This window comes from Pisolithus orientalis (assembly GCF_024613125.1).
Source record: "Pisolithus orientalis strain OTSU chromosome Unknown F5J12scaffold_26, whole genome shotgun sequence".
Classification (NCBI taxonomy): domain Eukaryota; kingdom Fungi; phylum Basidiomycota; class Agaricomycetes; order Boletales; family Pisolithaceae; genus Pisolithus; species Pisolithus orientalis.
The window spans coordinates 192,069-207,180 of NW_026260807.1; the positions used below are offsets into that span (position 1 = coordinate 192,069).

A 15,112-nucleotide genomic window follows, 5' to 3' on the forward strand; every position below is an offset into this window, starting at 1 on the left:
CAGACTTAGGATTTGCTGACTTGGGAAATACTACCAGTAGGTGTGACATGTGACCCATCCATGGGTCACGGATACCATGGAGTGGTACAGGTTATTGGCAGCTTTGCACAGCTGAACATTTTCAAAGGACATGATATTTCAGGGGTTTTGAACTGACCCGATAATTGGGCAAGCCACGTGATCCATGGGTCGTTGTTACCGTGGTCTCTCGCCTTGCGGACGTTTGTGAATCCAGAAAAATTGTAGATAGAACAAACAAAATTCCGCGATTCCAAAACCTTTGGCCTTCTTTTCCTCAACAGGAATGTCCCTCCAATGTCTAGATCGAGACTATCGGCACCGATTTTTGTAGGTAAAAGCATTCATCCGTTTTCCAATCAAGTGCTGAGTAGCTATTCATCCTGGGGTAAGTGTAAGTTCGTTGGGTTGCTACATGGTTGATCATTGAACCCTTGCTTCTTTAGCAATGAAATTATCCACATGGTTGGGGAGTCAGGCGGAGAGTTCCAGTTGGCACGACCACGAATGTTCGCCGGTGGAATATGGTCGAATCAAAGTTCCGGAGCTGCAATATCGCACCACAGATCGACGTGCCCTGCAGGGGCATGCAGAATATACACAATAGCCTGGAATCAGGAAGTAGCCCTGCATGCAAGACGATGTTGTCACGGAGAGTTTAAAAGATCACAGGACAAGTGCGGAATTGGAGCTAGCTGGCCAATCTTCTGTATGTCATAGAAGCAGAAAGGTCCGAGAGACGGCGAAGTTAAGATCGTGACAATCTGAGTCCTGTCTGCTGACATACCGAATATTTCTGGGACCGCCCCCTAACGAGGTTTAGATATCCAAGAAGACTCTCCTGATATTTCCTGATCGTTTCCTACTCAGCTACCAAACTTTCCATACTTCTTAGCTTGCCCAATCTTGCTCAAAACGGCTACCGTGGTAGCTGTCCCCTTATCCGAGTACCGCATCCTTGGACAGCTCCTCCCATCCCTGGTGCTGGAGGTCATTTCATATGCTAAATTAAACCTACCCCTGGCCTCCTCTTCAAGCGTCTTCCCAAGCGCGCGCGGAATCATGGGGAAAACCAGGGCTTATCTTATCTAATTACCGCAGCGATGACGGGGCGATTGTGATCTGTGGGGATATGCCTGGCAGGGTCTTTCTTCTGGTCCCCGTACAAGAACTGTAGTTCCACTGCCAAACCCTATCACGATATATGACACTTGTGTCCAAACAACGTGAAAGTGGTATTAGTGGGCCTTCCGTTGAATTTCGGTTACCCGTTGTCAAGGGCTCCCGGACTGGGTCATGTCTACATTTGCAGGAGGTTGCATCCATGGTGTGCATTGATCGTATGAAAGGAAAGGCGGATTTGGCTCTTTGTGGGTTCCGATGTGTCTGTCTCGTTTGTAAGGTAGACGATGAATTCCACGGCAACTAGAACCATTACCACTGGACCTTCACAGCCTTGAACGCGGGCCAGTCCTATGAGCGTCCTGCCTGTGGTAGCAGATTTTCTGCTTGTAGGAAATATTCAGCACGAACACCGGGAAACCTCTATTTGAAAATGATGACATTTGCATAGACACCTACGCGCGTTCTTCACTGCCTCAAAGCGGTAGGACCTTGAATTCAATGAACGTAGGATTGCGATTGCTGCCTAAACCCCTGACGTGTCTGCTATGTAAGTTTTACAGTACATTACTTACCGGTGTAATGGAAAGGGCGACAGCGCAATCGACATTTTCATCTTTCATCCTTTAGATGTCTCTTCGCCTAGGCCTTATATCAGGGCCACCACAGGTATACAATCGCTATTGGCATCGGGTGATATTATAGAACTTGCTTATGTGTGGTGTGATCACGTGCTTCCGATAACTCACGCATCCAATTTCAGGGTATAAGGCTCGGGTGCATTAATATTGCTTTGTGGTGTGGTCACGTGCCTCCGACAAGTCCTCCAGCGATCCTTCGCGACTCTGACCATGGCAAGTAAAGCAAAAAATCCAGACGTCAAAGTTCTCAAAGGCCAAGAAGGTAGGGTGGCTGCTGAAGAAGCTCTTTAGCACGCTGATATCGCGCGTTATAGCGGAAGATGCGGTTTTACAGTACATGAAAAAGGTCAGTCATGGTGTGATCAATTCAAGCAAGCCGTTAGGAACGAACGCATACACACGTTTCCAACGCTCACTTCCCTCTCCAAACAAAAAACAGATGAACAGACCATTCGGCGCTGTCGATATTTCTGCTAATCTGAAGGGTGCTGTTCCGAAAACCCTGACAGCCAAAATTCTGGTTGCCCTCACCGAAAAGGGAGAGATCGTGCAGAAAACCTACGGTACGTTGGGATGCCGGTAAAGTAGCCGCGCTCGCATAATGCGTCGGGACCCCGTATATGCACAGGAAAGACCAACTTCTACGTGGTAAATCAGGCCAAGGTCGGAACGCTACCGCAGGAAGAACTGCTGGGACTCGAAGCGGAGTGTAAATCAGTAGAAGACGACAACTCCGCGCTTTCTGCACAAGTCAAACAGCTTACAACAGGTTCACCTCTGACCTATACGTTAGTTCAGCGATCTGACCCATGCTAACTCGGCGATATTTGCCCTTAGAACTTGCGAAGCTCAAAAGCACGCCTACAGATTCGGATATTGACGAGCAACTGGCCGAGGCAGAAGTGACTGTAAGAGAGATGCTTAGAGATCCCGCTGGATCACGCATTTGCGTACATGTGACCTTGCTCTTCTTAGACTCAGAAGCTCCTAGAGAGCCTCACACCACTGAGAACCGGGCAACCTATGACGTCCGCTGAAGACATGGCTCGGATCGATGTCGATTGGGCGCGTTGGCGATCAGAATGGGTTCGCAGACGAAAGATTTTCAACGCGTCAGTATTCGTACATTTCTAACTCGACGACATCGTTACTGGTAAGACATGGTGGACGTACGACTGACGTCACTACAGATTCTGGCAGATTGCAACGGACGCATTGTCACCGCAAGATGCCGCGGCCCTTGCAGAGGACCTTGGAATCGAAGTTTGACGGACCTGAACATGTTGAACTGGAGAAGGGACCATTGTGTGCTCCTGTAAAGCCCAGTAACAGGGACGAATCTCAAGCGCAAACGGGAGTGATCATCCCGACTCACTTGTAACATATGTTCTGCTCTCCCGAGATGATATCATAACAGCCGTGTATTAAGATCGAAAAGACATACGGTTACAATAAGCGTCGGACGGTAAAATACATTCAGTGTTACTGATCCCAACGAACATGATTGAAAAGGCGTCGTTTATGCTCCGAGATCATAGGCATGGCTATTCCACCCCGATCTCCTTTTCTCCTCGAAAGCCTTCCTACGCACGGCATCCCTAAATGACTGGACTTCTCTGGCGCCCTCTCGTGCTGCCTGCCTGATGCTCTCTGTCACGCTAGTCCCGCCTTCGACGATACCCTGAAGTTCCGGTCGCTCGCCAAGTGGTACAGCGTGAGTTCCGAGGGGACCCCTCTTCTCGCCTGGAAGAATTTGTGGTTCTGCACCCATGGCAAGCTTCGCATCTCCCGGGAGACCCTCCTTGATGATTCCCGTTCCTGTAGCTTTCCAACCACTCAACAACCCGCCTTCCATCCTCCTCATCCTACCGATCTCGCTCCAGATGGCCGCCGCAACAGCAGTCCCGTGTCCAAGGCCAGTGTCCTCGAACACCTCAGCGCGGTTCGAGACGTCGAATGCGATACCGTCGACCAAGTCAAACACGCCTCGGATCTGTTCCTCGAGCGTCCTCTCCAACGCCTCGCGGAACCTCGAGAGGAGGACGGGTTTGAACACCGTAGCAATGATGGGATGATTAGATTCCTTCACCTCGAATGTGATGTTTTCGGCCAGATGGACTTCTACACGCTCGACCTTGAAAAACCGTTGCGCCTTTTCACGTTCCTTGAGGCCCAGAGGGGTGTTAGGTATCATCCGGAACTTGAAGTCAACGTCCAGACCCTGCGTTGGGAGATTGAACTCCAGGATACCCGTGAACTCGCTTGGGCCGACAGTGGCGACTTTGTCTTTGTAGTAGAAGGATACCTCTTTGAGTCTGAGTTCAAGCGCTTGCATGCGGATGTGGGTGAGCGTTCCCCACGCGGTGTGGGTAGATTCCCCGGCAGGCGCGGTGACGTCAATATCTGTGATGTTGCGCAAGTAGACGTGCCCCGGAAGCAGATTGAGGGACGAGATATCCAGGCTCTCGAGGACAAAGTCAACTTCTGGATCGACGTACTCCGTCCTGCAACAAGTCAGCACTGCACTGGATTGACGCGAACGTTTAAAGACTTACCTGGGTATGGGGATGTTTTTCGCGGCTCTCAGAAGGCGCGGCGCGTACACGTTGAACACGTCCTGCCAGAACCACGAACCCTGCTCCAGTGCAAACTGAACGCCAACCTTGCTGGCAGCTGCACCGATCCTCTCCAAGTCACTGTGCCACTTCTCCTGAGCCCGACGCACGTGAATGATATCCGAGTCTTTGCAGATGGCCTGCTGCAGCGCGCGCATTTCGTTTCTCAGATTCGTGACGTCATCTCTCCACTTGCGAGCAGTGTCGGAGTCCTCATTAAGGAGGTCTTTCCAGCGCTTCCGAAGAACGTCGTAAATTTTGCTCGCTTCGTCGGTATGCGCGTATTTAGGCTCCTCGAGACACTTGCGAACGTACGCGAAGAAATCGTTGAACCACGATTTGATATCTTCGTCCTGCTTGACGTCAAGTGCGCACTCGCGGAAATTCGCAAACAAGTTATCGAGGGATTTTCCACTTGCAAGGCGCTCGATGAGCACGCGGAGGTTGTACATCGCTTGGTGCAGGTGTTTCTCTTCTGTGGGATCGTCGACGAACGTTTCCAGTTTGGTAGCTTGGTCGAGGTCGGCTGCTGTGTCGACCGCTTTGTTCACCCATTTGGACGCCGTGCTGAAGAGCGTGGATAGTGCGCGTTTGTACTCCGCGTCGCTTTGTGCACGTTCGATCATCTGTGTATGCGCACAAAATTTAATTAGCATACTGAACGTGTCGTGATAACTAAATCCGCTTACCCTAAAATAGGCCTCTCGAAGCCGGGTCGCCGCGCGTTCGCTGGTTTCCTTGGCGGTCTCCTGCACAGACTGTGCAGTGCCGATAACCTTTGAACCAGATTCCTTAACCGTATCCATCGTCTTCTCAAACTTGACTTTCGCGTCCTCGGCCTCTTCTTGCTCTATCTCTCCTTGGGTCCTCTTCCTCCTACCAAGATTATCCCTTTCGCCCTGCTGAACCTGCGTATCGAACTCTCGCAAACTCTCTTTGGCGTGCGCAGCTTGTGATTCGACTATTTCCGCGAAATCTGCAAGAGCGATCCGCGAAAAGGACGCAAAGTCGTTGAGGAGATTCGTCCCCTCGCCTGAGATATTTGCCCAGAGGATTCTGATGAGTGTGCGGATGGATGCGCGGAAGGCATCGAGGTCGGCGGTTGTCTCCTCACTTGAAACGAGCTCGACGCGGACTTCGGAGAGATTGCATTCCTCCAAGTGCCAGAGGGTTTCTTGAACGAGGTTGTCATCTACATTGTAAAATACCACACGGTCAGCTCATTCGCGCAGAAAAATGAGAAGTACACGACGTACAATTTTTGTTAAGTCCAAGATTTTTGTATGCAAGGAGGACTTCTCGTAAGTCTTGAGCTAGGATGGAGCCATACTCGCTCAGCTTGAACGAATCGTCCTCTTCTAGGGGTGTGATAAGATGTGTAAGCGTGTAGTCGGTGCAGTCGGTGATCTGGGATTGGGTCGGCAGTTTCCCAGCCTCGACAGCGGCGATGATGGAGGCGAGTTTATCCATTTCGTTCGATCAGTTTTTGACAAACACGGTCGGATGAATTTTTAGGGGGTTCGAAGGGAAGAGAGAAGCGGGCGAAGAGGTTGGCTTTTTATAACGGCGATCGTCGACGCCGTACGTTCGTCATTGTGGAGGAACTTTGGGCACATATGACGATCGGAGTGACGTAGTCGTCACGTGGAGCGGAATCGGGGTATGTTTTTGTGCGGTCGATCCGGTGGCGGTGCCGATGACTTCGTGGCGTTTTCGAGTACTTTCTGCCGTCATGGCGAGCCTTTTTTCTGCCGCAGTCAAAACCTACAGCCACTGATCTACAGAACGATGGCTTCAATTTACGACATTGTCTGTACTCGGGGTCCGAGCGTTGCTGTAGTCGGTGCGTATGAGAGCTGACGCCAATCATAATGAGCTCTGGTCGTAAAGGTCTCCAGTCTGCTGTTGCAGTATATGCAATGCTGGCACGCTCAGCCCTAAGGAGTGCATTCTGAGGGGATCTTTTTCTGTGCAGCGAGCACATTCTGCCGTGCAGCTCACGTGACATCCTCGACCGAAGTCTACTTGAGTGCAGCGAATTGCCTCCTGTCGCCTCTCGTCACTACTTGTTCATCACGGGCGACGACGACGGCGAATATTATCCTCCGAAATTAATTGTTTTAACTGAGCCATGCAAGCTCGCCGAGTCGCTCGTTCCGTCCTTCTCGTGGTCGCTGCTTCCGTCGTCGTACTCGCACAACCCGATCCCGCAGACGCAATCCCGCTCGTCGACAAACACTACAACTACCCAGATGGAATCGTAGGTGCTTGGTTGTCGGTGCAAGGACAGCGCTGACAAGTAGGGGGTGGGTAACAGCCGTACCAAGTGGATTATGATACCGCTGCCATCCGCGGTCCTCAAGTAGGCTACAACGTCTGCAATTCCACGACGCAGAACCAGCAGTCCATGTGCCAGACGTCGTTCGTGAACCACATTGACGGTACGCACCAGGGCGGCGGCGTGCAACCTGGTGGCTGACACCCCAGTCTCAGACTTCTGCTTGTGGGCACCGCCGAAGCCAAACTCGACCATCGGTCAAACCGAGGCAGAGGAAGTCGCGTGGTGCACGAAACCAGGCCACGGTACACGCCTCATCCCAGGCGGTGCTCTCCGCGGCGTACAAGTCCTCAAGACGCCCGATTACATCCAGATCGCTGGTTTCATCGACCAGTCCCAGATCAACATGACTCCGGACGACTACGGAGGTGAACTCGATCCTCACGGTGCTGACTTGGTATGTCGATTGCAACGGTAAACGTGTTCGAGCTGACGATTGCGTCGCTTAGCGAGGTAACCCGTTGGGTGGTCTCATGTACTCCAACGCTTTCCCGGGTAGCAACGGCAACAACGACTCGTACCAGCAAATCATTGACTGGACCAAGTAAGGCGCTGTCATCTTGTCTTGAATTGTGGGATATCTGACCGTATCACAGCTTCATGGGTGCAAACGCTTTCTGTATCAAGGTGTGCGACCCTGCGAAAAACACTGGCCCAGCGCTCTGCCAAAACATCTACGACCGTCTTGGATGTGCATACAACGCACCTAACAGAGCCAAGAACGGCACGTTCGAGGTTTGTGACGCGGACAACATGTCACCGCCGGGTGTGTATGTGTCTGGAGGGGCTACGATGACGTATTTCCAACCTCCCGAGTCATTGGGTCCGATCACCACCGTTCCTTATACCCCTGAGGCACCTTCGTCCTTCAAATTGCGTAACGTACACTTCTACCGCTCTCTACACTGGTCTTCCGAAGAGTACCCACTCAGCGGTCCGACCAGGGGGCGGCGGTGCTTCTGCTACGAGCACGAAATCGGGGTCTGCTAGTGCACCCGTTGCGACGACGTCCAACAGTGCTGCCACTGCCACGGGCATCTCGATGACAGCTGGATTCCTCGGTGTGCTGTTTGCCATGGTTTTCTTGTCTTGAATGAGTATCACATGTCTCAGAGAGGGTGCAGGATCATTCTCTTGGCGGTTGCGTCGTGCTGTGGTCGGCGGTGTGGGGTGGGTCATGTGGAGGCGTGGATGTTGTGGTCTGGATCGCATCCTGATCTTGACGTTGATTTCGTACGATATCATCGATGATGGGACCCTCTTTTTTTTTTTGCATGGACCCTGATAACCTTGTATTTTTCAATTTTTTCATGGACTTCTTCGTTGGCATCACCGTATCATATCATATCACCATCGTGTTTTACATTTGATGGATCTATAATCGATCCGACATCATTCATTTGGCAGTCTTGGCGTGTGTGCTTGGGTGATCTCTGTGAAGGTCTTTGCTGTGGGGTGACGTCGACAGCGCTGGGCTGCGGACCATCTTTGAATCGCCCCCACACTGCTTCCAATCCACTGAGCTATCCAAACGCTTGCTGTGGAGTCACAGCAGTGCTAATCGGCTTCGTTAAACTACTTATCCTCATCTTCACCGCTCCAAGCTTGTCCTAGATACATCTTACATCCACGATATACACGACAAACTCAGTTCAGAACGACCAAGACCCCATGCCCCACGTCCCCAAGAAGGCCCAAAAACTCGGCCGAGCGCTCAAAACAGCCGCCAAGTTCCCAGTTCGCGTGTCGGGTGGACGTGGGTCTGGAAGAGCCCATCTCTCACCGTCTCCTGGAGAATGCCCCGTTGCGGTGCTCAGAGTGCGGGTGATGGCGTGCAGAGACCTGGCAATGAGAGGCAGGGGTGTCATGTGTGATCCGTGAGTTCCATTTTAACTGGGTGATGCGTTAGTGTTGATACATGGCTGCGTTCGGAACAGATTTGTCGTCGTATCTCTCCTCAACACCCGACATCACACACCCGTCCTCAAGCGAACCTCCAACCCGGACTTTTCCATCAAGGACGCGACGTTCGATTTCCCTTTGTACCTCTCCCTCGCAGATCGGCTCGGTGCACTCGAGATCGTAGTGTGGGACAAGGATGGGATGATCAAGAAGGAATATTTGGGTGAAGTGCCACTGCCACTGGAGGATTGGTTCCCGGAGGAACAGGGAGGATTTGGGTTCTATGACGAAGGCAACAAGGTATGTTCTTAAGAGTACTACATCGACGTCCACGGACTCATCATCCATTCTTGCCCCAGCCTCTTTCTCTCAAACTCGTATCCACACGTGCGGCAACATACCCCTTCGGTTCCGTTAAGGTCAAACTCGGATTCATTGCGCCTCCACTGTCGCCTGCCAACGGTGGCGGTGGCGGTAATGGCGGTGGAACGCAAACAATGGGCTTCGAACAGGTATATGCGGAGTTTAGCAGGCGCTCGAGACCGTCGCTTGTGTCTGCGCCTCCGGTGAGTGGCGCACTCACCTTGCTGTGTGGTCGGTGTGTTGACATGGACATTCCTTCCATCGCCCTTTCTTGTTTGTGTTTCTCGACATGGCGGGGTTAGACGGAGGGCATAGGCACGCTGCGGTCCCACTTAACTGGACCAGCCTTCGAAGACGACGGCGGCATAAGTTCCGATGACGAAGATGACGGAAGCTCAGACGACGAAGACTTCGACGAGCCGTCCTTTCCACGTTTAACCCGTCTCCTTATTCCTTCGTTTCCCTCGTCTTCGGCCAGAGACAGAGTCGAACATGGGGGGCAGAGCGGGCGATCACCGAACACGGCAAGACCCTCACCGAACTTGGATACTGCAACTGCGACTCCGACACCTATCACTCCTACGGGTAAGACCAAGTTGCCGAGATTATTTCCGAGAAGACCTCCGTTGTCTACACGACCTTCGTATGAGGTTGCGCCTACCCCGTCTGCTTCATCAGGTGGCAGCAGCAGCAGTAGCAGTGCGAGTGGTAGTGCCAGTGCTGGCACTATTGGTACATCTGGTACTATTGACGTCGCTGCTGCTGCTGCTGCGGTTGGTGATGTCCCCGCCATCACTGTTGCCCCTGCACCCTTGTCCTCCGCAGCTCCATCCCCTCCTACAGTAGTTTTGTCCCCAGGAAGCGGACACCGTCGGTCCATGAGCGCTGGCGCAATCCCGACGCTGACAAATCACAAGATGAAGTTCAGCCGTAAATCAAGCGCAGCCCAGAATAATTACGAATATAATTTTTCGACGGCGAATGATATCGTTGGGATCGTGATGTTGGAGATACAGGGTGCGACGGATTTGCCGAAATTGAAGAATAGTGAGTGGTGCATTGTTGTCTTTCGTTTCTATGTCGATGTGTGTGTGCTGATTGGGTTGGGTTACCCTCCCTCGTGATGGTGATTGACCCTGCGATGACAGTGACAAGGACGGGTTGGGACATGGACCCTTTTGTAGTGATCTCCTTTGGGAAGAAAGTCTTCCGCACTCGCGTCATCCGGCACTCTCTCAACCCCGTATGGGACGAGAAACTGCTCTTCCACGTCCGTCGATACGAGACCTCGTTCAAAGTCATGCTCACAGTCCTAGACTGGGACAAACTCTCTTCAAACGACTACGTCGGCGACGCCAAGTTTGACGTTTCTGAACTTGTCAAGGATGCGCCTCAGCCGCGGGCCGGACTTGGGTTGTATGACTTGGACGAGGACGGAAGTCATCCGATGAAGGAGTTTAGCTTACCGCTTGGAACGTCGAAGGAAGTGGGCTGGGAGGCGAAACATACGCCAATGTTACATTTCAGGTATTTGGATTCTCTCGTTCGTTTTTCTGTGCGCGCGTGTTGGGGTGGGGTGCGAAAGGCATGTTCACGTGTTGGTTTTTGTCCAGGGCCAAATTCCAGCCATATGCGTTACTTCGACAACGGTTCTGGGCACAGTATCTCAAACAATACGACGCAGACGATACGGACACGCTTTCACATATCGAACTGACTTCGATGTTGGATTCCCTCGGCTCGACACTATCCCCGCAAACTATCGATTCGTTCTTCATAAGACACGATAAACGCCCCATAGAGGACGAGTTAACGTTCCCAGAGGCCATTCATTCTCTTGAGGCAGAGTTGTGCAGACCCAAGAGCGAGAAGAAACGATTGAACACGGAGGATAGCTTCCCGGATAGTTCGCCGGAGACGCCTGGGGGAGGTGTGGTCGCAGTAGGTGACGAGCCAGGTGGTCTATGTGGGAGTGGAAGACCGTTTTTGTTGGATGAGTTGGATTTCTCGGGGCTGTCATTGGGCACAGCGTTGATGCATGGGAATGAGTCGACGATGTCGACGTACGTGGAGACGTATTCGACGGAGCCGAGTGAACGTCCGCTCGTACAAGTGGCGGAACCGCTATCGACGACGTTTAGCTCATTTACATCGCCTTCGGGATGGGGAGGAGGAGGAAGACAAGACTCGTATCCTTCTTCCGAGCCGGAAGACATGGGTTCTGCGACGTCGACGGTCGGAGAAGATCGCTTCGAACGAGTGATCAACGTGAAGAATTGTCCGTTGTGTCATCGACCTAGGATGAATTCGAAAGGGGAGGTAGATATCGTGACGCATCTTGCGATTTGTGCTAGTAAAGATTGGGCGAGAGTCGATAGAATTGTCGTGGGCAATTTCGTGACTGCAAGTCAGGCGCAGAGAAAGTGGTACACGAAAATTATCACTAAGGTGTCGAGTGGTAATTATAAACTTGGAGCGGTACGTTTGGTTGCGAACTTTCGTGGTGAGGCAGTACGCTAATGCACCTCCTTTTGTAGAATTCTGCGAATATCATTGTGCAGAATCGCATGACTGGACAGTTGGAAGAGGAAAAGATGCAAGTTTACGTTCGACTCGGGATTCGATTGTTGTACAAAGTAGGTTTTCACTGCAGTTCACACTCTAGTTGATGCGTTGACCATAGATCAGGGAGCTCGGGGGAGAATGGAAGGTGCTAGGGCGCGTCGACTGCTCAAGTCGTTGACGATCAAGCAGGGTATGAAATACGACTCACCCGAGTCCGTCCGGGACATACAACCCTTCATCGATTTCCATAAACTTGACGTGCGCGAGATCCTCGAACCAGTCGAGTCCTTTAGTGTGTTGTCCTGTTTCTCACTGATTGCCTCGCTCTAACGTTCACATCTGTGCTTGTTAGAAACTTTCAATGAGTTCTTTTATCGGTGAGCATCCATTATAACGGTTTGGGACGTTTGTAGCTCACACCTATGGTTCTCGACCCTTAGGAAACTTAAACCGACAGCCCGACCACTCGACAACCCCGACGACCCCTGCCGACTGGTCAGCGCAGCTGACTGTCGTCTCATGGTGTTCGAGAATGTATCAGATGCAACGCGTCTATGGATCAAGGGGAGGGAGTTTACGATCGCAAGATTACTCGGTGACGGTCACAGGGATGAGGCGGAGCGGTATACCCATGGCTCGTTGGCGATCTTCCGTCTTGCACCACAGGATTACCATCGGTTCCATATACCAGTCGATGGAACAATTGGGAAAATGACGGATATTTCTGGAGAGTATTATACTGTCAATGTACGTCGTTGCTGTCTCTTGGTTTCTTCCTCCGCATTAGCTTTTGTGGGCCCGAACTGATCTGTTGAACAGCCTCAAGCTATCCGCAGTGCGCTGGACGTGTACGGCGAGAATGCAAGGAAGATTATACCCATAGATAGTCCCCAGTTCGGACGCGTTATGGCAGTGTGCGTGGGTGCGATGATGGTGGGGAGCATTCGAACAGTGGTGCACGAGGGACAGGGGGTGTCGAGAGGAGACGAATTGGGGTATTTTGCGTTTGGTGAGTGCCGTACATTTAGTTCTTGTAGCCTCCGCAACAGCGTCTGACTGGCGTGGATGGTATAGGCGGTTCGACGATCGTCATGCTGTTCGAGAAGGGGATGGTGGAGTGGGACGAGGATCTACTAATTAATGGGCGTGCCTCGCTGGAGACACTTGTCCGTGTGGGGATGGGCATTGGACGATGCCGAAACCGATTTGCGAACGGGAGCTATTTCAGATCGTCATGAGGGGGATCCAGGGTAGAGCAGGGCGACGATGTAGGAGGTGATTATTGGATATAAATTGAAGGCAAGGATGGATTCACTTTGGCAATTAACAATACCACATTGCATAATTCGTCAGGTATTTCTAAGTGCAATGCTTACTTGCATTTAGAGTGCACGCTTATACAGTAGTTTCATTACTGTTCTCTCCATAGTTGAGTCACTACTGAGGCTGCCTACAGCACCCTTTCAATGGGACACATTGGGTCCCACCTTACTTAGGCTGGGTCTGTCAGCTGGGCCAGTGAGCAGAATTTTTGCTGAAGTTGTCCTCATGGCTTCAATCATGTAACTTAAAGTCTTCTGTTTGTAGAATTGCAGATGTTTGTGTTCCCACCCAGCCATCACACCATTTTAGATAAGTTGGCTTCCAAGTCATGAACTTGGCTCATGTTTGTTCTAATGTTGAATTCAAGCTTTTTACCAAGTATTAAGCCATTCTTTGATGATTTGCATGTGCTGAAAAGTTTGTACAAAGCTAGAGATGACTAGGTGATGTGCACCATAGGCATTTTTCATCTTATTGAAACCCACACCTGCATAAGCCATGCCTTCCAATTTCATCTCTCCCAGATCCCCCATGTATGAGGCCCAGTTCACCACGCATGAAGTTCAGATCTTCAAGTACATGGTGCATGTTGGTGAGAATATTCTGGATCGCAAGGTCCTGGTACTGTTGCATCAAGCTGTTCAGCAACTTGACGTAACCATCAGCCTCGGTCCGCGTCTCCGATGTTATGTTCTTCCCCAGTGTCTTCCCTGAGAAGAATTCGAATCAGACTTGTGATAAAAGGTCAACCAGCGTACAGAAATTCTTCGTCTCCGAGTAACTTATGATAAATTGGGCCGCATCGCTAGCTACCTGCGCGATCTTCCCCAACATTTCCTTCATATTATCGAAACTCCGAACGGTATCTTCTTCCAGAAGGAATTTATAGACTGTGCTGAGTGTTTCAAGGAGGTGTGACACCGCCCTGTCCTGGTCATCTTGATTGAGAAGCAACTACAGAGGGATCTGTGAGGTGCACAGCGACAGCGCATATAGTCGAGGTGTGAACACATACCCGAGCAGCACTGGTTAAGATTACCAGTGCCATCTGGGCATAGGGGTGAACCTGCACTCTTACATCAGAGCTTGTGAGTAAATGTAGCGAAATGAGTGTACATTGGCAATATTAGTAATGACAGCGTTAAATTTTGTGAGATACTGGAGGTATGTGTTGAGGTTTGGGATGTTGACAGTCGCAGTATTAGTTTGTGCAACAAACAGGGCCTGCCGAACAGCGTCGACTTCACTGCCTACCAATGCCGAGACCGGACTGAGTGTGGAACTGGCGCCACTGGCGGGGTCAACAGCACCTTCACTGGTGTTGCCTAACGGCCCAACTACAGTATCGGCACCATACGCATCCAGCATGGGCCTTGTTTCTGAGCTGTGGGTTGGCCTTTGAGTCTGTCCAACACAATTGTTACTCAAGGTCACCGCAACAACGGGATGAGGTAGATTACACACATCCTGAGTTAGGGTTGCCTGGGTTTGTTCTCGTTGCTCCTGAGCATGCCTGCGCGTGCCTGAGTCAGCAGTCTTTGCTGTGATGGAGCCTTGATTCGACCGGTGGAAGATGTGCCTTATCTTTGCAAGCGTCATCCGAAAGACACTGCCCGACGTTGCAACATGCAAGGCTACACCGCCTTTTGACTGTTTCTTGGTGAATCGGTAACTACAATCGCCTGCAGGAAAATGAACTCCTTACAGAGACAAAGTCGGATGCAGAGCTAGATGGCTTTCCAGATCTAAAAAGACGGCGAGCCATTGGGAAATCAGTATGTATTTTGTTCAAACTTTTCTGGATAGGGTCGAACGTTGAGAATGAGACAGGAAAGGGGCTTGAAGTTGCAGTAAGCACAGAAACGCTGCTAGACACGTTGCAAACTGCGGCCTGCCGCGCCATTGACACAAGGACCAGCTGCAGGATAGCCAACTCAAGTACCCTACATACTCAAAGCCCCATCACATTCCGGTCCTCTGGAATAGTTAGATGAAGGATGGGAATATTGATATTGTGATGGATGTGTCGGTGAGACACATAAATAGAACGAGTGAAATGGACAGACAAAAACTAGGGCATGACATACAGGAAAGGATTGCGTAACTACGGATATGCTGGTGCTAGACAACTGGTATGGGATCGAGTCGATGGGCCCACAAATCCCACGACACGTGGGGAGGCCAATCAGGTGGCAGCGTCGATGCTTACGACTCGCAAAACACAC

The 15,112-nt window shown here is 51.2% G+C and overlaps 6 protein-coding genes across 6 annotated transcripts; 4 read left to right on the plus strand and 2 right to left on the minus strand.

The window, feature by feature from the left end:
* The first annotated feature begins 1,952 nt into the window (after positions 1-1,952).
* Positions 1,953-3,293, plus strand: F5J12DRAFT_846361 (TBPIP-domain-containing protein). Its single transcript, XM_051746341.1, has 9 exons — positions 1,953-2,043; positions 2,096-2,127; positions 2,221-2,344; positions 2,410-2,550; positions 2,619-2,689; positions 2,757-2,893; positions 2,972-3,044; positions 3,076-3,096; positions 3,128-3,293. Exons 1-9 carry the CDS (start codon positions 1,992-1,994, stop codon positions 3,140-3,142), a joined length of 666 nt encoding a protein of 221 aa, XP_051597812.1. The 5' UTR covers positions 1,953-1,991; the 3' UTR covers positions 3,143-3,293.
* On the minus strand, positions 3,274-6,015 carry F5J12DRAFT_846364 (uncharacterized protein). The gene is made up of 4 exons (XM_051746342.1): positions 5,653-6,015; positions 5,086-5,588; positions 4,337-5,022; positions 3,274-4,285 (listed from the first exon to the last, which is right to left on the minus strand). Exons 1-4 carry the CDS (start codon positions 5,864-5,866, stop codon positions 3,301-3,303), a joined length of 2,388 nt encoding a protein of 795 aa, XP_051597813.1. The 5' UTR covers positions 5,867-6,015; the 3' UTR covers positions 3,274-3,300.
* Positions 6,016-6,527: 512 nt separating this feature from the next.
* On the plus strand, positions 6,528-8,235 carry F5J12DRAFT_951363 (uncharacterized protein; the record flags this gene model as incomplete). Its single annotated transcript, XM_051749808.1, has 6 exons — positions 6,528-6,656; positions 6,714-6,837; positions 6,890-7,131; positions 7,184-7,278; positions 7,331-7,616; positions 7,654-8,235. 6 exons carry the CDS (start codon positions 6,528-6,530, stop codon positions 7,825-7,827), a joined length of 1,050 nt encoding a protein of 349 aa, XP_051597814.1. The 3' UTR covers positions 7,828-8,235.
* F5J12DRAFT_264387 (phosphatidylserine decarboxylase-domain-containing protein) lies at positions 8,236-12,915 on the plus strand. Its single transcript, XM_051738651.1, has 12 exons — positions 8,236-8,611; positions 8,672-8,936; positions 8,996-9,202; positions 9,302-10,046; positions 10,148-10,526; positions 10,613-11,477; positions 11,537-11,635; positions 11,688-11,856; positions 11,917-11,941; positions 12,005-12,311; positions 12,384-12,573; positions 12,639-12,915. The coding sequence occupies exons 1-12, from the start codon at positions 8,406-8,408 to the stop codon at positions 12,800-12,802; spliced, it is 3,621 nt and encodes a 1,206-aa protein (XP_051597815.1). The 5' UTR covers positions 8,236-8,405; the 3' UTR covers positions 12,803-12,915.
* Positions 12,916-13,272: 357 nt separating this feature from the next.
* Positions 13,273-13,953, minus strand: F5J12DRAFT_846374 (uncharacterized protein). Its single transcript, XM_051746343.1, has 3 exons — positions 13,903-13,953; positions 13,646-13,841; positions 13,273-13,597 (listed from the first exon to the last, which is right to left on the minus strand). Exons 1-3 carry the CDS (start codon positions 13,933-13,935, stop codon positions 13,359-13,361), a joined length of 468 nt encoding a protein of 155 aa, XP_051597816.1. The 5' UTR covers positions 13,936-13,953; the 3' UTR covers positions 13,273-13,358.
* Positions 13,954-14,052: 99 nt separating this feature from the next.
* Positions 14,053-14,291, plus strand: F5J12DRAFT_846375 (uncharacterized protein; the record flags this gene model as incomplete). Its single annotated transcript, XM_051746344.1, has 1 exon — positions 14,053-14,291. The coding sequence occupies exon 1, from the start codon at positions 14,071-14,073 to the stop codon at positions 14,287-14,289; it is 219 nt and encodes a 72-aa protein (XP_051597817.1). The 5' UTR covers positions 14,053-14,070.
* Between the last annotated feature and the right edge of the window lie 821 nt (positions 14,292-15,112).